The sequence below is a fragment of the Microtus pennsylvanicus genome, chromosome 6, assembly GCF_037038515.1.
Source record: "Microtus pennsylvanicus isolate mMicPen1 chromosome 6, mMicPen1.hap1, whole genome shotgun sequence".
NCBI classification, from domain to species: Eukaryota; Metazoa; Chordata; class Mammalia; order Rodentia; family Cricetidae; genus Microtus; species Microtus pennsylvanicus.
In genome coordinates, this window is record NC_134584.1 from 90677893 (window position 1) to 90693541 (window position 15649).

Below are 15649 nucleotides of genomic sequence, written 5' to 3' on the forward strand. Positions count from 1 at the left end.
GGAATGAACAGTAGGTGATGAAGTCTATGGCTTGCTTGGACCAGACAGGTGACTTGGGTTTATGTGGGTCAGACGCAGATGGCTTAGGACAGCGCTGGCAGGAGGGGACCACACGGTGGACACTCTTCTCCATTGAGCAGTGCTCGCCGGTCCCCAGAGTCCATCAGCACAGATGGGACTTAGCAGCGGAGGCCTGCCACCTGCCTCGGGCAAGGCCTGTTCGTCACATTGAGGGCGGCAGGTGTCACCATGTTTATTGTTAGAGTCACCTTCTAATGAGGGCAAGGGATTCTGACTTTCCACTTGGAGTTATAGTTACATTTTGCAAATAGATTTGCAAAATTAAAACAGACCGCTAAAAGAAAAAAGCACATTAAAACCTACAGTGGCCTAACAGGACCCAAGAGGAAAGGCTGAGAGTGACCATCCGTGCAGCCCAGCTTTTGTCCAGGTCATTTCCAGCAGGGACAGATGGGCCTTTGGGACATTCTGGGTTAGCAGGGGAAACCAGCCCTAGGAGCTCCAAAGCAGAGAGGCACAGGAACCTCATGAGGGGTGGGGAGCACAGCTGAGCAGACCCTCTACCCCCTGCAGCCTGGAAGCTAGGCGTCCTTGACCCTGAGCCCCCCAAGTCCAGCTAGGTGACCACCAAGGGCATCTAGAATCTGAAACGAGGATTCCTCCATCTGCCTTACCCCTGGGAGCATTTCGCCATGCGGTGGGCAGCCCAGGTCTGGTCCAGACATCTTACAGTGCCCCTGCGCACTTTCCACATCTGTAAACAGAGGGGTGGCACGGCCTCAAAGAGCTCTCTGGGTGAGGGATCCCGGGGCAGCCACCCTCCATCCTCCAGTGATGGAGGTGAGGATGTGGGGGTCACACAGCCTAAGTTTCTCTTCCTGCTCTACTGAATAGGAGTCATGTGACCCTGGGAAAGTCACTTTAACACCCCAGGGTGCTTGTTCCTCAGCTGTAAGTGGTAGGAGAGTGTGGCCTGGACAGGGTTGGGCTGGCAGTATGAGGAGAGAAGCCTGTCACATAGCCATCCATGGACTCAGAGTATAATGGGGTTGCCTGTCTCTACCTAGACGGCTAACATGGGAGCCTAGTCCCCAGGCTTTGGGGCTAACATCCAGAGCAAGCTCATGGGCATGGCTGTGAGCCTCGTGCTGCCACTGTGACTGTCTCACTTGTGAACACCCGAGAGAAACAAATTAAGGAAGGAAAAACTGGTTTGGGCTCCGGGTTTCAGAGGCCAGGGTCTGTGTGTCTCTTTGGGTGAGGGTGGGCATCCCATTGGGCCCCGTGTCCATGGGTGTTGTATGGTGGGTCTCTCTCCTGGCACTGCCGGCCTATGGCATTCCGGTTCTACTTCTGGGCTGTGGTAAGGATGCCGTGGTGGAGAGGGTGTGGCAGAGCAAACCGCTCTCCTCACATGCTGCTGTGTCCCTCCTTGAGCGCCAAGGGCAGGCACACTGTGTTCCTCCTTGGGAGCCAGTTTGGGAAAGGGAGACCTAGTCCTGGTTGCCACTATTCTCAATGTTCTGTGGAGCAAGGACTAGGTCACTGTGGTGGGAGGTGGTCTTGGAAACAGGGAAGTGGAGCATTCCATGGGGTCACAGGGTCATGGCAAGAGTAGGCCAAGGGGAAGCTCCCTGGAGGGGTCGCCTACAAACTCGAGGGCCTCTTCCAGGAGTGCAGGAAACAGAGGTCTCTGACTCCAAGTGCTGGGAGGGGTGGCCAGTGTGGCAGTTATCATAGGCCTTTGAACTATCATCATGGCCGAACACAGAGTGTGTGAGCAGCAGACACTACAGTGGCCGAGGAGAAGGCTGTTGGGAGACCCAGGCATGTGCTGCAGATCACTGTCCTCCGAGCAGAAAGGCCATTCTCACGGCCATCAGAGCAGCGGTGACCATAGCGACAGCCCCTCTCGAGCTGCCTGTGGGCCTCCCCTCGTAGAATGAGGGGTAGGAAGGGTGTAGAGATGCTCACCCGGGGTTCCAGCCACTCCTCCCTAGGCCTCCCTCCCAGCTGTATGTAATTCTTACAGACCGTGAGAGGTTAAGTGAAGGGGGATTCCATCTGTGCAGCCATGGGGAAGTCAGCATCTCTGCTAGAGCAAGGCCTTCTGTGGTGCCAGTGCTTTGGGGGTCACACATGCACACACCCTATAAACAACACCTCCCCTGTGTGCTGCACGCAAGCTCAGTAGATGCATGCTTCACCCAACAGAACTCAGGCGGCACCAAACTTTGTTCTGTCGCTGAAGCTCCAGGTGCAACAGATGTTATTCAAATTTCTCCAGATGACAAGTTCACCACGCAACAGGAGAGCAGCGTACAGCACCGTCAGGGAGAGGTGTGCGGAGATCCTGCAGCTGCTTTGGCCTCTCTCAGGCCAACAGCACAAGTCCTTGCCTGCACGCTGTGTAGGACGACTGGTCCTTCTTCAGGTGCACTGAGGGAGACCCTGTTACATGATGCTGTAGCTACTCCCAGTGTTCCCACGTGATGTTCCTCTACACTCTCACATCCACACAGCCACTCTACACTCTCACATCCACACACAGTTACTCACACTCGCTCCCAACACACGGCCCGTTCACAGTCTGGAGACGCACATTTTAGTGCCGAACACTCTTCTCTTTTTCAATAAGATTCCTTTTCTTTCCCTTACAATGCCAAGGATATGTCCATCAGAGAGCACTGAAGCCCAGCCTCTCTGCTTAAGCTATGTTAGCCCAAACTGTGATTAATCAGCCCCGGGTGTGGGTGAGTGCTAGTTGGAGTCCAGATTTCCAGATGTTTTCCACCTTGGCCACATCACCATTGTCCTTAGTCACAGGGTGGAACGCATAGGAGTCTTGGTCCATTTTCTGTTCAGCAGCCAGGTACCATAGACTGCAGAATTCATAAAGAACAGAGGCTTCTTCAGCTCTTTGTTCTGGAGGTCCAAAGTCAAGAGGGCTGCTTCTGATAAGGGACTTCTAAGTGGTGGGACTCTGCAGAGTCCCAAGGCTGCGTGGGGAATCACAAGGACAGACAGAACAGGCAGGCACCTTTGATGAGGTCACCCGTGCGATTGCAGAGGCCTGTCCTTATGCTCCGGTCTAGTATCAATTACTTTCCAAAACTGCCACCTCCAGACGCCATATTTGGATACGTTTCCAACCCCTTCTTTAGACATGCACGCCCGGCTGGCCTGGAACTTAATAGCCCAAGCCAAGGTGGAATTTACTACATCTCCCAGGCTGCCCTGGAATACACAATCCTCCTGCCTCAGCCTCCTGAGTGGTGGGATTACAGGCATGCGCCACCACATCAATTTCTACCCTCTTACTATTTCACAGTTAGAGTTCACAGGGGGGGGGGGGCATTCAAACCATGGCAGAAGTTTGGCTCAACATTGGTTGAGCCTTACAATGAGAATCCGGTTGGTTCTTTGGTTATTCAGCTATTTTTCCCCTAGAATTTCCTGTTGGGCACTGTTTTCTCTGTTGTGTTTTATTGAGTACATTTTAGACTTGAAGAAATAGCTTACAGAATCACCAGGACAAACAGACACAGCTTTTATTTTGCCACTGAGTACTTTAATTTCCCCAAAGTCCAGTATTTCCACTTGCAGTGTCTTCCTGGAAAAAGTGTTTGAAGGAAGACTTTCTCTCTGCTTCATTCTAAAGGCCTGCACGGGCCCATTGCGGTAGTTGCCATAAGACGTCCATATTGAACAAGATTTGGGTGCAGTTTTGTGAATCCTATCTTGGAAGAACTAACTCTTCCTACATCGGTGTGGTGCCTTGGTCTCTTGGCTCATTCACTCTGAATGCAGCAGCTGGTTAAGGCTTCAAGCCAGACGGTTCCATGAGCTCAGCTCGTTAGTCCCATGAGGTCCGAGGTCGTCATGCAAACTTCTTCCCTGGCTGCTTACAAAAAAACCGAGTGCTTTTTTTTCTTTTATTGTAGTATTGGGGATTGAAACGAAGGAGTCTCATATGTTCGGCAAGCATTCGGGTATTGAGCTACATCCTCAGAACTCTGTATTTTGAGACAGTCTCACCAAATTGCCTAAGCTGGCCTTGAACTCATTCTCTGCGGAAGGCAGTTCATCCCATCCCCAGATGGTAAGGCCCACAGTACTTGCAAAGTTTTGACAGCTAAGCCTGTGGGCTCAGGGTTCAAAGAACCTTGCACCCAAGGGGCACAAGATGACTCTTCCAGGGATCTCAGGAGCCCCTCTGCTTAGCAGACATAGTAAAGAGGTTCTTGTCTAAAGTTGTCCAGCAAAACCCACCCGCGATAGCCCCAAGCAGCCAGCCAGCGATAGTGACCCAGGTCTTTGTCCGCAGTCTGGATGCCAGGGCACCAGCCAGGCCGGCTCAGGACAGATACTCTCGCACCGTGAGCTCCTTCAGGGTGAAGCCCCTGTGCGTGGGACTCCGGAGCTGGCTGTCATCCAGCCTGCCCTGCAGCGACGCGAAGTCTTTGCCCAGCGCGTAGGCCAAGCGCACCATGGCGTCCAGCAGCGGCGCGTAGTAGCGGTGGCTCTCGCGGGCCCGCAGGCGCTGCAGCGCGCGCTCGCCCACCGCGAAGGCCTCGGCCGGCCGCTCCAGGTCGCGCAGGCAGACGAGCGTGGCGCAGAGCGCGGGCACCGCGGCGGTCGGGCAGTGCGCCGTCAGCTTCTCCTGCAGCGGCAGCACGCGTCCCAGCAGGTCGAGCGAGCGTGCGTACTGGCCGGCGCGCAGGCAGCCGAAGGCCTCGCGCAGCTCGGGCCGCGTCAGGAAGTCGACGAACTCGCGCGAGCGGCGCACGGCGCGCACGGCGTACAGCAGCCGCAGGTAGTCGCGCAGCTCCAGGCGGCGCTCGCAGATGGTCTCGGCCGACAGGTTCCCCGTCAGGCGCTTCCGCGGGAAGGCAACGTCCTCCAGCTCCGGCCCGAAGCGCTTCAGGAGGGCCTTGTGCAGCCTCTCGAAGTCCGAGTAGCGCCGCTCCACCACCGCCATGTCGCTGTCGAAGCTCCCTGTCTGGACGACTACGACCTGATACATCTGCAGGCAGAGGGAGAGGCTAGGCACGGGACACCCCCAATGCACTCAGTGTGTGTGTGTAGTCTTGGGACACCCCCAATGCACGCAATATGTGTGTGTGTGTGTGTGTGTGTGTGTAGCCTCGGGACACCCCCAATGCATGCAGTGTGTGTGTAGTCTTGGGACACTCTGAATGCACATGCTATGTACATGTGCAACGGGACACCCCTAATGCACCCAGTTTGTGTGTATGTACACATACGGAGAGGCTAGCCTCGGGACACTCCGAGTGCACACGCTGTGTGCGTGTGCATGTGTGTGTATAAGGACAACTTGTGGGAATTGGTTCTCACCTTCCACCTTGTCTTTCTGGGTGGTCAAGCTGGGCAGCAAGTGCTTTTACTGGCTGAGCCATCTGGCGGGCCCTCTGCTATTTTGTGTATGCATGTAACATACTTGGAGACTCGTACACCCCCCCCCCCCCATGCTGTATTCGCTATCAGTAAAGGTTGCATGGCAAATGTTGGTCCTAGATGAACAGTGCTTAGAAGCATCGTGGAAGAAAAAGAGCGCAGGAACTTGGTCTTGGATCTGAGGTCTCTTCTTGGCTTTTTATCATAAAAATGAGGGCTCAAAGTTCTGAATTAGGAAGCGTGGGCTGGAACTGGGAGGGCTTGTGTGGATCACCTGGGCATTTGTTTCTGGTATAATACATTTAGCCACATTAGTCTTTGGTAATTTAACCTCTTTGAGCTTCCCCTTCGCTAACTTGAGTATAGGAATAGTCTCTGTTTTCTCCATGGGGATTAAACCAGTGAGGGAACTCACTGATAGGAGGGAGAGCTGTGCCCGGCACGCACTGGTGGCTATTGCAACTGTGCTGGACCCAGTGAGAAGGAGGGACGGGGCGGCCTGCTCCCGGAGAGGTGGGAATTACTGAGGTTGGTGTGACTCTTCTATCTTCTAGAACATGCTGATCTCCCAGCGCTTCCCACAACCACGACCAGCAGCTAGAATTTAATAAGAGTTCAGCTTTCTTTTGTGTTTGCTTTTGCAATTGGTTTTCCTTCGTGTTGTGGGAAACCGATCTTTTACTGAAATGTAGTTATATTTTTTTAAGCCATTTGAATAAAAACCAAGCACGTAGTTTGGATGATAGCACAGAATCAGTGAAGGGCTACAGCTAACTGACACCTGACATCACGGGGTCAGTCACGTGATCACACATCTCTAATCTTCGTGGGACCCTGCATGCGGAGCCATGCATGAAACCTCCATTTCTCGGAAGACAGTGAGTTAGTGTGTCACGTCCTGGCTGGAAAGTTGAAGTCTCCCGAGACCTCCCTGGGAGCATGCGGGAGGTGACTGACAGGGGCTTCCTCACATCTACGTTCTGCTTACCACAAACTTGGAGACTCTCCTCTCCTCGATGCGGGCTGAAGCAATCTCAAAGAGCAGCTTGACGTGTCGCCAGCGGCTCTTCTCCTTCTGCCAGTGTTCCTGTAGCTCCCTGGTGGTCATGCTGGAGTTGGAGCTAGGACCGTCCTGGGTTTCTGGAAGGACAGTGCGGTTAAGGAATCTGCAGTAGGCAGTGCTCTCTAGGCGGGGGCTGGGGGAAGATGACTGGGTCCGCTTGGCTTGGGCTGTCAGAGTTCTGGAAGGGCCTACCCTTCCTCTCACCCTCACTGCTGGGGCATCAGCCAGGCCCCTGTCAATCATGTAGTGTGCTGACCTCAAATAATGTAGCACTCGACTGCTTCTTGTTAGGAAGTGCACTGTGGGAGAGTTGCACCACCCACTTCCAGCCCGCTGATGGACCATTCTGTAACCACGTGCCCTGGTAAACAAGGACGTGTTCATGTTTGCTTCTGTATTCCCTACAGCATCGACTCCAGGGAGCCATGGAACCCATGAGTGCACATCAGTGTGGTGAGGAAGCCCTGAGGGGGTCATATTTCAGCCTCAACTGTGGGGCGGGGAGGGACTTACTAGACTAACAACACTTTCAGGGTACACCTGCCACTCTCTGCTTTGAAACCAGTTCTCCTGTTTCCTTGCCTGGAGACCAATAGTGTTTTGTATTTTTTATTATTGTTTCAAGACAGATTTTTCTGTGTAACTCTGACTATCCTGGAACTCTGTAGACCAGGCTAGGCTCCAACTCACAGCGATCTCTAAGCCTTTACCTACGAAGTGCTGGGATTAAAGGTGTGTACCACCACTGTCCAGCTTTTGACAGTGTTTCTTAAGCCTCACTTGAGCCCCATACCCTTTTGAGAATCTGCGTAGTTTCTTCCAACACTATCGCATAAATAATTGTGCAGTTATTGCAAGAGGTGCAGGCTGGGAAATCCTTATCTTGTGTCACGTGACTCGCGTGTCACTATCTCCCCTCCATACTGGAGTAAGTGCCTCCTCTTTTGTTCCAGTAGCTTCTTTGTGACGTTTCTAATTATTTTTCACTAATGGAGACTGAGCTTGAAGGCTAAGAGGGTGATCAGTTTTACTTTCCAAGCCCGACACCTGTCAAGCTTCTGCAGATCCATCTTGAATGGGTGTAAAGAGAGATTGGTCCAGGAGATGGCACTATTGCAGGTATCGTCAGTGCCAGGCTAGGACCCATTGGCAGCCACTGTTCTGGGAAGCCTCTCAACTTAGAATCCTGGGGCCTCTCTAGGACCACAGCAACATGCTTGGGCCAGCGTTTGCAGGAAGGGATGGTGGACAATCACTGACTTCTTTGTCCCTTGGATGCACAACTTAGTTATGTTCCTTACACCTTCCCATGGACCCTCATCCAGACTGAGTCCCAGGCACCCACTCAGTCATGGGATCATCCACCCCCTACAGAGGATGCTGCTCTTGTTTCCAGTCCCCGCTCTGCCTCCGACATCAGGAGCCTGCACCAAATCCTTGTCTTGGGGCTTCTCAGGGGTGACCCCAGTTAAGACAGTTACCCAGCTTCTTGGTGCAGTCACTGAAGAGCTTCAGATGTCTTTGAACTAACTTCTGCCCCCTGGCACTGAACCCCAAGATCTCAAGTTTACCTAAGTGTTCTTCTGGTCCTGAACGTGGCAGGTCTGGGCCGGAGGGCAGTACGTCTTGTCTGGCTGTTGGTGTGCACTGGTGTATGGGTCCTGTCCAGCCAGGGCTCCCAGGATGCTCGAGATTTGCCATGCTCCAAGGTTTCTAGAGGTATAAAAGAGAGTTGTGAGAGCCAACTCGTGTTGGGGCTCCTGCAAGATCCTGGGGTGCTTGGGATTCTGGTTGTGATCTGTGCTGACAGGCATGGAGGAATATCAGTGATCACTGTGCTTGATTCTCTGCTGCCCACCCAGCCAGATCAAACCTAGCCTTCCCCTCTGATGGACAGACAGACCCTGAGCTGGGGTTGTGATCCATGGAGTGTACAGTTGCTTTGGATTCCACATGGAGTCATGTCAAGTGACAGCAGTAACTTTGGAAATTACCTGAGAGAAAGATGCTGGCTAGTCTAGATAAATGTCCCACCACCCAGTTTTATATTACAGTGCACCCTGTGTATCTACTTTAAAGCAAATATTCAATATGCCTAGTTCATCTCAACTGGTTCTTCAGACTTACTTTTTTTTTTGAGACAGGGTTTCTCTGCATAGCCCAGGCTAGCCTACAGCTCACAGAGATCTGCTTTCCTCTGCCTCCTGAGTGCTGGGATTAAAGGTGTATACCACCACCGCCTGCTCACCCTTCCTTTTTAATAGAACACCCACAAAACTTTGCTACTCCTGCCTAATAACAGATACGGAAACAGGTCTAACCCAAAGTCTGTGGTTGGTGAGTGTACGAAGAAGCAAGATGGAACTGCCACCACAGACACACTGTGAATTTGTCTTCACGGTCTCAATCTCACTTCCCTCCTCTACAGGGACTGTTTATGTTTTCATTTTGTGCCGAGGCTCTGAGATGCAGGGCTGGGACAGAAGCCCAAGTTGGCTGACGACATGATCTTTGCTCTTACCCAAGTGGACAGGAGGTAGACAGCAGGCCGGCAGGCTTCTAGTGTCCAGTGTGTGCACATACGGATGGGTGACTTGGCAGCTGTCAGCCACCTAGCTGCCCTGTGCCCCGGTGTCTTATAAAATGGGTACAGTATCAGAACCCACCTTCACAGGCTGGGCTGAGGGTCAAGCTAGGTCTACCCCATAGAGCTTAGACTCAGCATCCTTCACACACCAGGGACGGCACAGTCCTTTCTGTTACTAGGATCTGATGTGCGTTAGGTGCGTGAGCAATAGTAATGAAACGGCTCTAGAAGTGTACGCTTTTGACAGATAGCTAGCTGCAAATTAGAAGAGTCATAAAAGCCTCCTCTCAGATGCACAGATGGCCGGGTACCCTTTTAGGCACATGTAGATTTTCTTCTCATCACTGACAACGCCTGAGATGAACAACTGACAGAGGAAGGGCTTCCTATGCTCAGTTTCAGATTCCAGCTCCTCATAGCGGGGAGGGCATGGGCAGAACACAGCCGCTCACCTCCTGGTGTCCAGGAAGCAGAGAGGAGGGAGGAAGGGGAGAGAAAGGGAAAGGGGGAGACTATGCCTACATTAATAGAGGCTTTCCCCACTTCTTGTTAAAACATGTATGTATGTGTGTACCTGTGTGTGTACATGTGCATGCATGTGAGTACATACACGTGTGTGCTCACACACGCACACGAAGAGTATGGAGGTCATATGACAGCTTGCAAGGGTGGGTTCTCTCCTACCACATGGGTCATGGGGCTTGAGTTCAAGTCATCAGTCTTAGCAGCAAACACCTTTACCTGCTAAGCCACCTCACTGAACCACACTTTCCTCTTTTCCTCCTAGTCTTTGGGATAGTGCTACCCACATTCAAGTGTGGGTCCTTCCCCCTTACTTAGTCATCTGTGGAAACACCCCACAGACACACCTAGAGGTGCACTTCTCTTGGCTCCCAGGGGATGGTAAATCCAGCTAAGTTGGCAAGATTAACCACCATAGTACAGGAATTCAAGGCGGGGGTGTAATGATGACATCACCTCTCCAGGACTCTTGGCCTGGCCTATGGGAGGCTAGCTGGGCTTGAGTCTATGCCTCAGGGGGCTATTCTTGATAGGACATGGAAGGAACCCTGAGCTGTTTTCTAAGCAGTGATCTAATAAGTGCCTTCAAGGACCCTCCATCAGGCCTGACATTTATAGGTGGGCAAACTGAGGCACAGAGCAGGGGCCTAACTGACCCAGGGCTGTAAATGCTTGTGTACTCAACAGACTGTGTGCCTTGCCAAACTCTCAGCCCTATGGAGGAGTCAGGAGATGGCCTCCATCCCGACTGACTAAGGCCCTGGGGCAAGTTATTCACTACCTTCTGTTTTCCATTTTCCCATTTCCCTCTGGGAAGGAAAGACAGCCTTGTCCCACTGTTAGGACATGGTGATGAGATGGGTCCCTCTTGTTCTGCTAAGTCAGCGGTTCTCAACCTTCCTAATGCTCTGACCCCTTAATATAGTTTCTCATATTGTGGGGACACCACCATAAAATTATTTCATTGCCACTTCTTATCTGTAATTTTCTACTGTTACTAATCATAAAGTAAACACCTGATATGCAGAGTCTGTGACCCACGGGTTGAAAAGCACTGTGCTAAGTGCTAGCTATAGGTGGTCCACATGCTGTCATTTGTAGTGGAAGTTTCTGGAGACAGTGCCACACTATTTAGCCCAGACTGCCTGGAACTCATAATCTTCCTGCCTCTGCCCCCCAAGTGCTGGGACTGCAGGTGTGGTCACCACACCTGACTTATCGAATGGGGACTTAGTGTGTTCTGTGGCCACTCTGCGCCTTTCTCTATCATTTTGTCTGTGAAGTGAATAGGGGCGTGTGCAGTTGGCCTTAGTGGTCAGTGAATGGGGGTGTGTGTGTGCAGCTGGCCTTAGTGGTCAGTGAATGGGGGCGTGTGCAGCTGGCCTTAGTGGTCAGTGAATGGGGGTGTGTGTGCGCAGCTGGCCTTAGTGGTCAGTGAATGGGGGTGTGTGTGTGCAGTTGGCCTTAGTGGTCAGTGAATAGGGGTGTGTGTGTGCAGCTGGCCTTAGTGGTCAGTGAATGGGGGGTGTGTGGAGCTGGCCTTAGTGGTCAGTGAATGGGTGCGTGTGCAGCTGGCCTTAGTGGTCCAGGTCTTTCCAGATCTGTTTTCTCGATTTGAGGCCTTGGAAGACCTCAGAAATATGCCTTCTTCCCCACCCCAGCTCCTGTGCATGACAATCATTCTTCCCATCTTCTTGGTGCCTTGCTACCTGCTTTTAAGGCTCCTGCCTCTTCAGTGCTCCTGGGGTACACAGGCCACCTTTCTTGGGGGTTGAAGAGGGGACGAGCATCTAATAGAATGTGCTAAAAGCCCTTGCTATTCCCCGCAAGAAAGAAGAATTGAGAAGCAAAGAGAAGAAGGAAGGAAATGCCAGGAGTGGCAGTTGAGTTTTATTTTATGCCCCTTTCTTTCTTGGGCAGGTTTCCCAGGTCTTCCTTGGAGTGTCATCTGCGGTATCCCCACCTGCCTGCAGAGAAGGGTGAGCGCCATGGGACCCCTGGTGCCTCCTTATGAAGTCCATTGCTAGAAGGGAAGAGCTCTCAAACGTGGGTGTGCATCAGAATCCCCACTGGGGTCGGGGAGAGGAAGTGCTCAGGGCTCTAAAAAAACAGGCAGGCTGTCAACCTCACAACACCCAGACAGCCTTGGGGTGGGCTCTGGATTCTGTACTCTGTTTCAGGGTCATTAGTTCTAGTCTTTGAGAAACACAAGTCTAGACCTGTTCCCCAGAACAGGAATGGTGCCTGGCATTTCAAAAGGAACCAGGACTAGAGGTTGAAGGGGGTATGTCCAGTTTGCCCCCAGGTTTCTAAGGAAAGCCCTACTGTAGAGGCTCTCACCAGCCTCCATCCCTCCCGCTCTGTCCCCAGCAAGTTCCCAGAGGATGTCTCAATGAGGTCAGAGTCTCAGTGGTCAGAAGCCAGCTGAGCTTGGGGTCAAACACTGACTGACCTGGGATCTTCAGGCTCTGTGGGTCCAGGGTTCCAGGAGAGTCACATGCCCCACTCCGATCTCTGTTCTAAGGCCCGGCGAGACTAAGGTCTGACGAGACGAGAGGAGACGAGATGGTTGAGTGTCTGCTGCTGAGTTCTCTGTTTGAAAACAGGAAATAGGCTGAGCGATCTGCCTCAGAGGCCCCAGCTTATTGGCTGCTGAAAGATGTTCACGGAACCCCATAGACGGGTGTTTGCAGTACCTCAGATAGGCCACCCACAGGAGTGCAGTTTGACCTCACTTCCTAGCAGCCTTCAGACACCTGAACCATCTCTGGCATGTGGAGCGTCAATCCCACAGTCCTTCATCTTAGTTCTTTTCCGTGGCAATGACTAAAGACCACAGACTGGAAAAAATTACACACAAACATTTTATTTAGCTCATAGTTCTGGACATGGAAGAGCACAGTGGCAGTGCCTGGTGGGGCTCTCCTGCTGCCCGTGACATGACATGGCAGAAGGACAGGCAAGAGGGAGCCTACTTTATATACCCCAGTTTCACTGTTACGGCATGAACCTTTTATGAAGACTGCCCTCATGAAGTCACTCTCAGAAGGCTCCACCTCCCAAACCCGTGGTGTTGGGGTTCACAGTCTAACACAAGGATTTGGAAACACATCCTTTTAGTAGTTATCGTCCTAGCTATGAGCTAGGCACAACGGGGACCCTCATGTTGTATTGACAGACCAGAGGACTGAAGTCTGGAACACTGGATTGGTAGAATGCAGAGCCAGAGTCTGACATGGAAGGACATACAATGGCCTCCGTGCTCCCATTTGGAGTTAAGCTGTGTCCATGATTAGTTGACAGAAAGACTTTAGCATAGGGATGTCACTTATGACCACCAGTGTGTGTGGCCTTAGGAGCAAGAGGCTAGAGGAGGGCGAGAATTAGAACCTTTTTGTCTAGTGTCATTCTAGCCAAGCTCTTCTCTCCTGGGCACAAGCGGCTGTGGCCCTTCTGTCCCTCTGTCTTCATAAACTTGACCCTAGGAATAGGTCTGTGACTCTTGAGTCTCATTTTACTTCCCTTTGAATTTTATATGCATCGGTCCATGAACACTGCTTGAGCTCTTTGATGTCTTGTTTCTTTCCTTCAGTATTCACGTGTGTAGGAGTAAAATGGTGTGTGTGTGTGTGTGTGTGTGTGTGTTTGTTCCTGAGTTTTATAGTTTCCTCTTGCTCCATTGTCACCTTATTTGAGCATGTCACTATTTTTCCTTTCTGGAGCTGTGATGCCCATTTTCACGGTTTCTAGAGTATCGCCATAATTACTGCGTTAGCTCCATTCTTAGGCGTTTAACCAAATCTATGTGACTGTCCGAGGGTACTCTTGGGGTCTTTGGGGAAGAGGGTCTCGACAGGACTGGGCCAGGCCACTGCCGGGGGTAGTCATCTTGCACCTTCCCAGTTGCTAATAGGCCAGGCTGCACCTTCTCCATCCTTGACACGGTTAGTACTTCTTGTAGCCATACTACAGTGGTGTCAATGATGTCACCTCATAGCTTACACTGTGTCTCCCAGAGATTAATCTTTTGGACGTCTCTTCACGGGCATGTTTCCCACCTGTCTCCTCTCTAAGTCCATTGTCTGTCTTTTATTGAATTACTTTAATGGCCGGAGAGAGACCGTTCATGTTCCTTTGGGTACGCGTGCTTCTTAATACCCTCTCCCTCCTGAGGCTCGCAGTTGCACTTAATGGATCGTGTGATAAATAGACATCGTCAGCCGTGCTCGACTAGATCAATCTTGCTTTCCACAGTCACGGAGGTTTCGCCCTTATTTGCATCCGCTTCAGCCCCGTAGGCCCTCAGGAAGCTTCAGATGAGTCAGGATGTGCTGAGCATGCGATGGTGTCGTGCTGAGCCTGTGAGGGCTGGCAATCAATGCCACGCTGGAATCTTCAGTTTGCCTTTCTTCTCGGGGCTCTTACTGCACCTCCTTACCTGTCGGTTTGCTTGTGAAAGTGCCACCGAACCCTGTCTCTCTGCACTGCCATCACCATCATAGCAAGAACACCCATATCCATTAGAATTTGTTCCTGGCATGGGCTCTAGAGAACTACCGTGCACGTTGTGTCTCTGCTTTGCTAGTCCTGGCGGCAAGGGCCATGTCTCATTTGCCTCTGCCTCACATTGCCTGGAAGAAGGCCCAGTGTGGCAAGGAGACATGGGGTTGCCCCTCCTCTTCCCTCCATGCAGCTGTCCAGTTTCTTGCCCAATCTCTGCCCAGGCTTGAAATCTGTGAGATGCCTCAGCAGGCTCTGCATCCTTCTCCACACCCTATGAGCTCATCGTAGCAGTTAGCAGCCACAGGGGACTAGTGCGACAGTCTCTGCTTCCTCTTTTGGAGCCGGGAGCCCATTTTTTGGAAACCACCTGACATGGAGGTTCTATTGGAGGAACACAACTGGGTGGGTGTGACCAGAAGACTTTGTCACTTGCTGGGTGTTGATTGTTCCCTGCAGCCCGGAGCCTGGTGTGGGAGGGGAGAGACAGACAAGGGCTATGTCTTGTCCACTTGGACTGCTCTAACAGAAGGCCCTATGCTATGTGGTTTAACCAACAAATGTGTGTCCTACAGCTCTGGGGCCTGGGAAAGTTCAAGATCCTGGCGATGGCAGATTCAGTGTCTGGTGAGAGCCTGTTTCCTGGTTTGTGGATGGCTATCTTTTTGTTGTGACCACTCATATTCAGCAGAGGGCTAGAGAGTTCTCAGGGGTCTCCTTCTTAAGGGACATAGTCCCAGGTCTTCACCCCATGACATGGTCACCTCCTAAGGCTCCACTTCTCAGGGCCATCAGATTAGGTGTTAGAATTTTAATACCAAAGTCTGAGACATATTCAGTCTGTAAGAGACGATTGTGGTGGTCCAGGACAGAACAGCAGGCATTCCTTGTGGCAATACCAGGGCCAGATGAGGAAAAAGGGGCACTATGGAGTCAAGAAGGGGAGATTCTGGCATCTAGGAGTCAGATGCCAAAGTCAGAGGGTGTCTCCTCTGCTCTGACCTTTTGGTAATGTCCCACCACATTCAGAACCAATCCAGACTCTATCCACCCTCCTCCCTTCCCAGCGGCACTGCTATGTTCATTCCCAGCATTCCTTGCTCCTCTTAGCAGAGCCAAGCTGGAGCATGGTGGAGGTGCAAAGACTCACCTATCCAGGAGTTTCCTTTCTGGAAATACCCTTCTTTAGGTTCTTTCCATGTGGGCTTTTCCTTCCCCTGGCTTGTAGCTTCCCGTCTGTCTTCCTGTCGCTCCTGTGGGCAGCCTGCTCTTGACCTCATGCCATCTACCACTGTTGGCATAGCTGTGGACTTACTGTCTCAAATACCACACCATCAGGGAGCCGTGAACATGTTGGTGGGCTGCCCCCAGCCGGCACTCAGCATAGCGCTGTACTTACTGGCTGCTCAGTGGGTCACTGCTGTGTGACAGGGCTCACGAGCAAGCAAGTGAATGGTGAGGAAATGCAGAAAAGGAACTGGGCTGTGGCTCCAGCTCAGGGTCAACCATCATGCCTCTCTGGGTGCCAGGGAGATTAA

The 15649-nt window shown here is 52.0% G+C and overlaps 1 protein-coding gene across 1 annotated transcript; it reads right to left on the bottom strand.

Moving 5' to 3' along the window:
• Nucleotides 1-2595: 2595 nt before the first annotated feature.
• Snx20 (sorting nexin 20) lies at nucleotides 2596-15522 on the bottom strand. The gene is made up of 5 exons (XM_075976827.1): nucleotides 15262-15522; nucleotides 12064-12203; nucleotides 8074-8215; nucleotides 6428-6579; nucleotides 2596-5047 (listed from the first exon to the last, which is right to left on the bottom strand). Exons 3-5 carry the CDS (start codon nucleotides 8201-8203, stop codon nucleotides 4379-4381), a joined length of 951 nt encoding a protein of 316 aa, XP_075832942.1. The 5' UTR covers nucleotides 8204-8215; nucleotides 12064-12203; nucleotides 15262-15522; the 3' UTR covers nucleotides 2596-4378.
• Between the last annotated feature and the right edge of the window lie 127 nt (nucleotides 15523-15649).

Coding starts and splice junctions, on each gene's coding strand:
- Snx20 (XM_075976827.1), bottom strand. CDS start 8,203: ATGGCAAATCTCGAGCATCCTGGGAGCCCTGGCTGGACAGGACCCATA. Junction 6,580..8,073: donor AGGACCAGAAGAACACTTAG/GTAAACTTGAGA, acceptor CTGTCCTTCCAG/AAACCCAGGACGGTCCTAGC. Junction 5,048..6,427: donor GGAGAGTCTCCAAGTTTGTG/GTAAGCAGAACG, acceptor CTCTGCCTGCAG/ATGTATCAGGTCGTAGTCGT.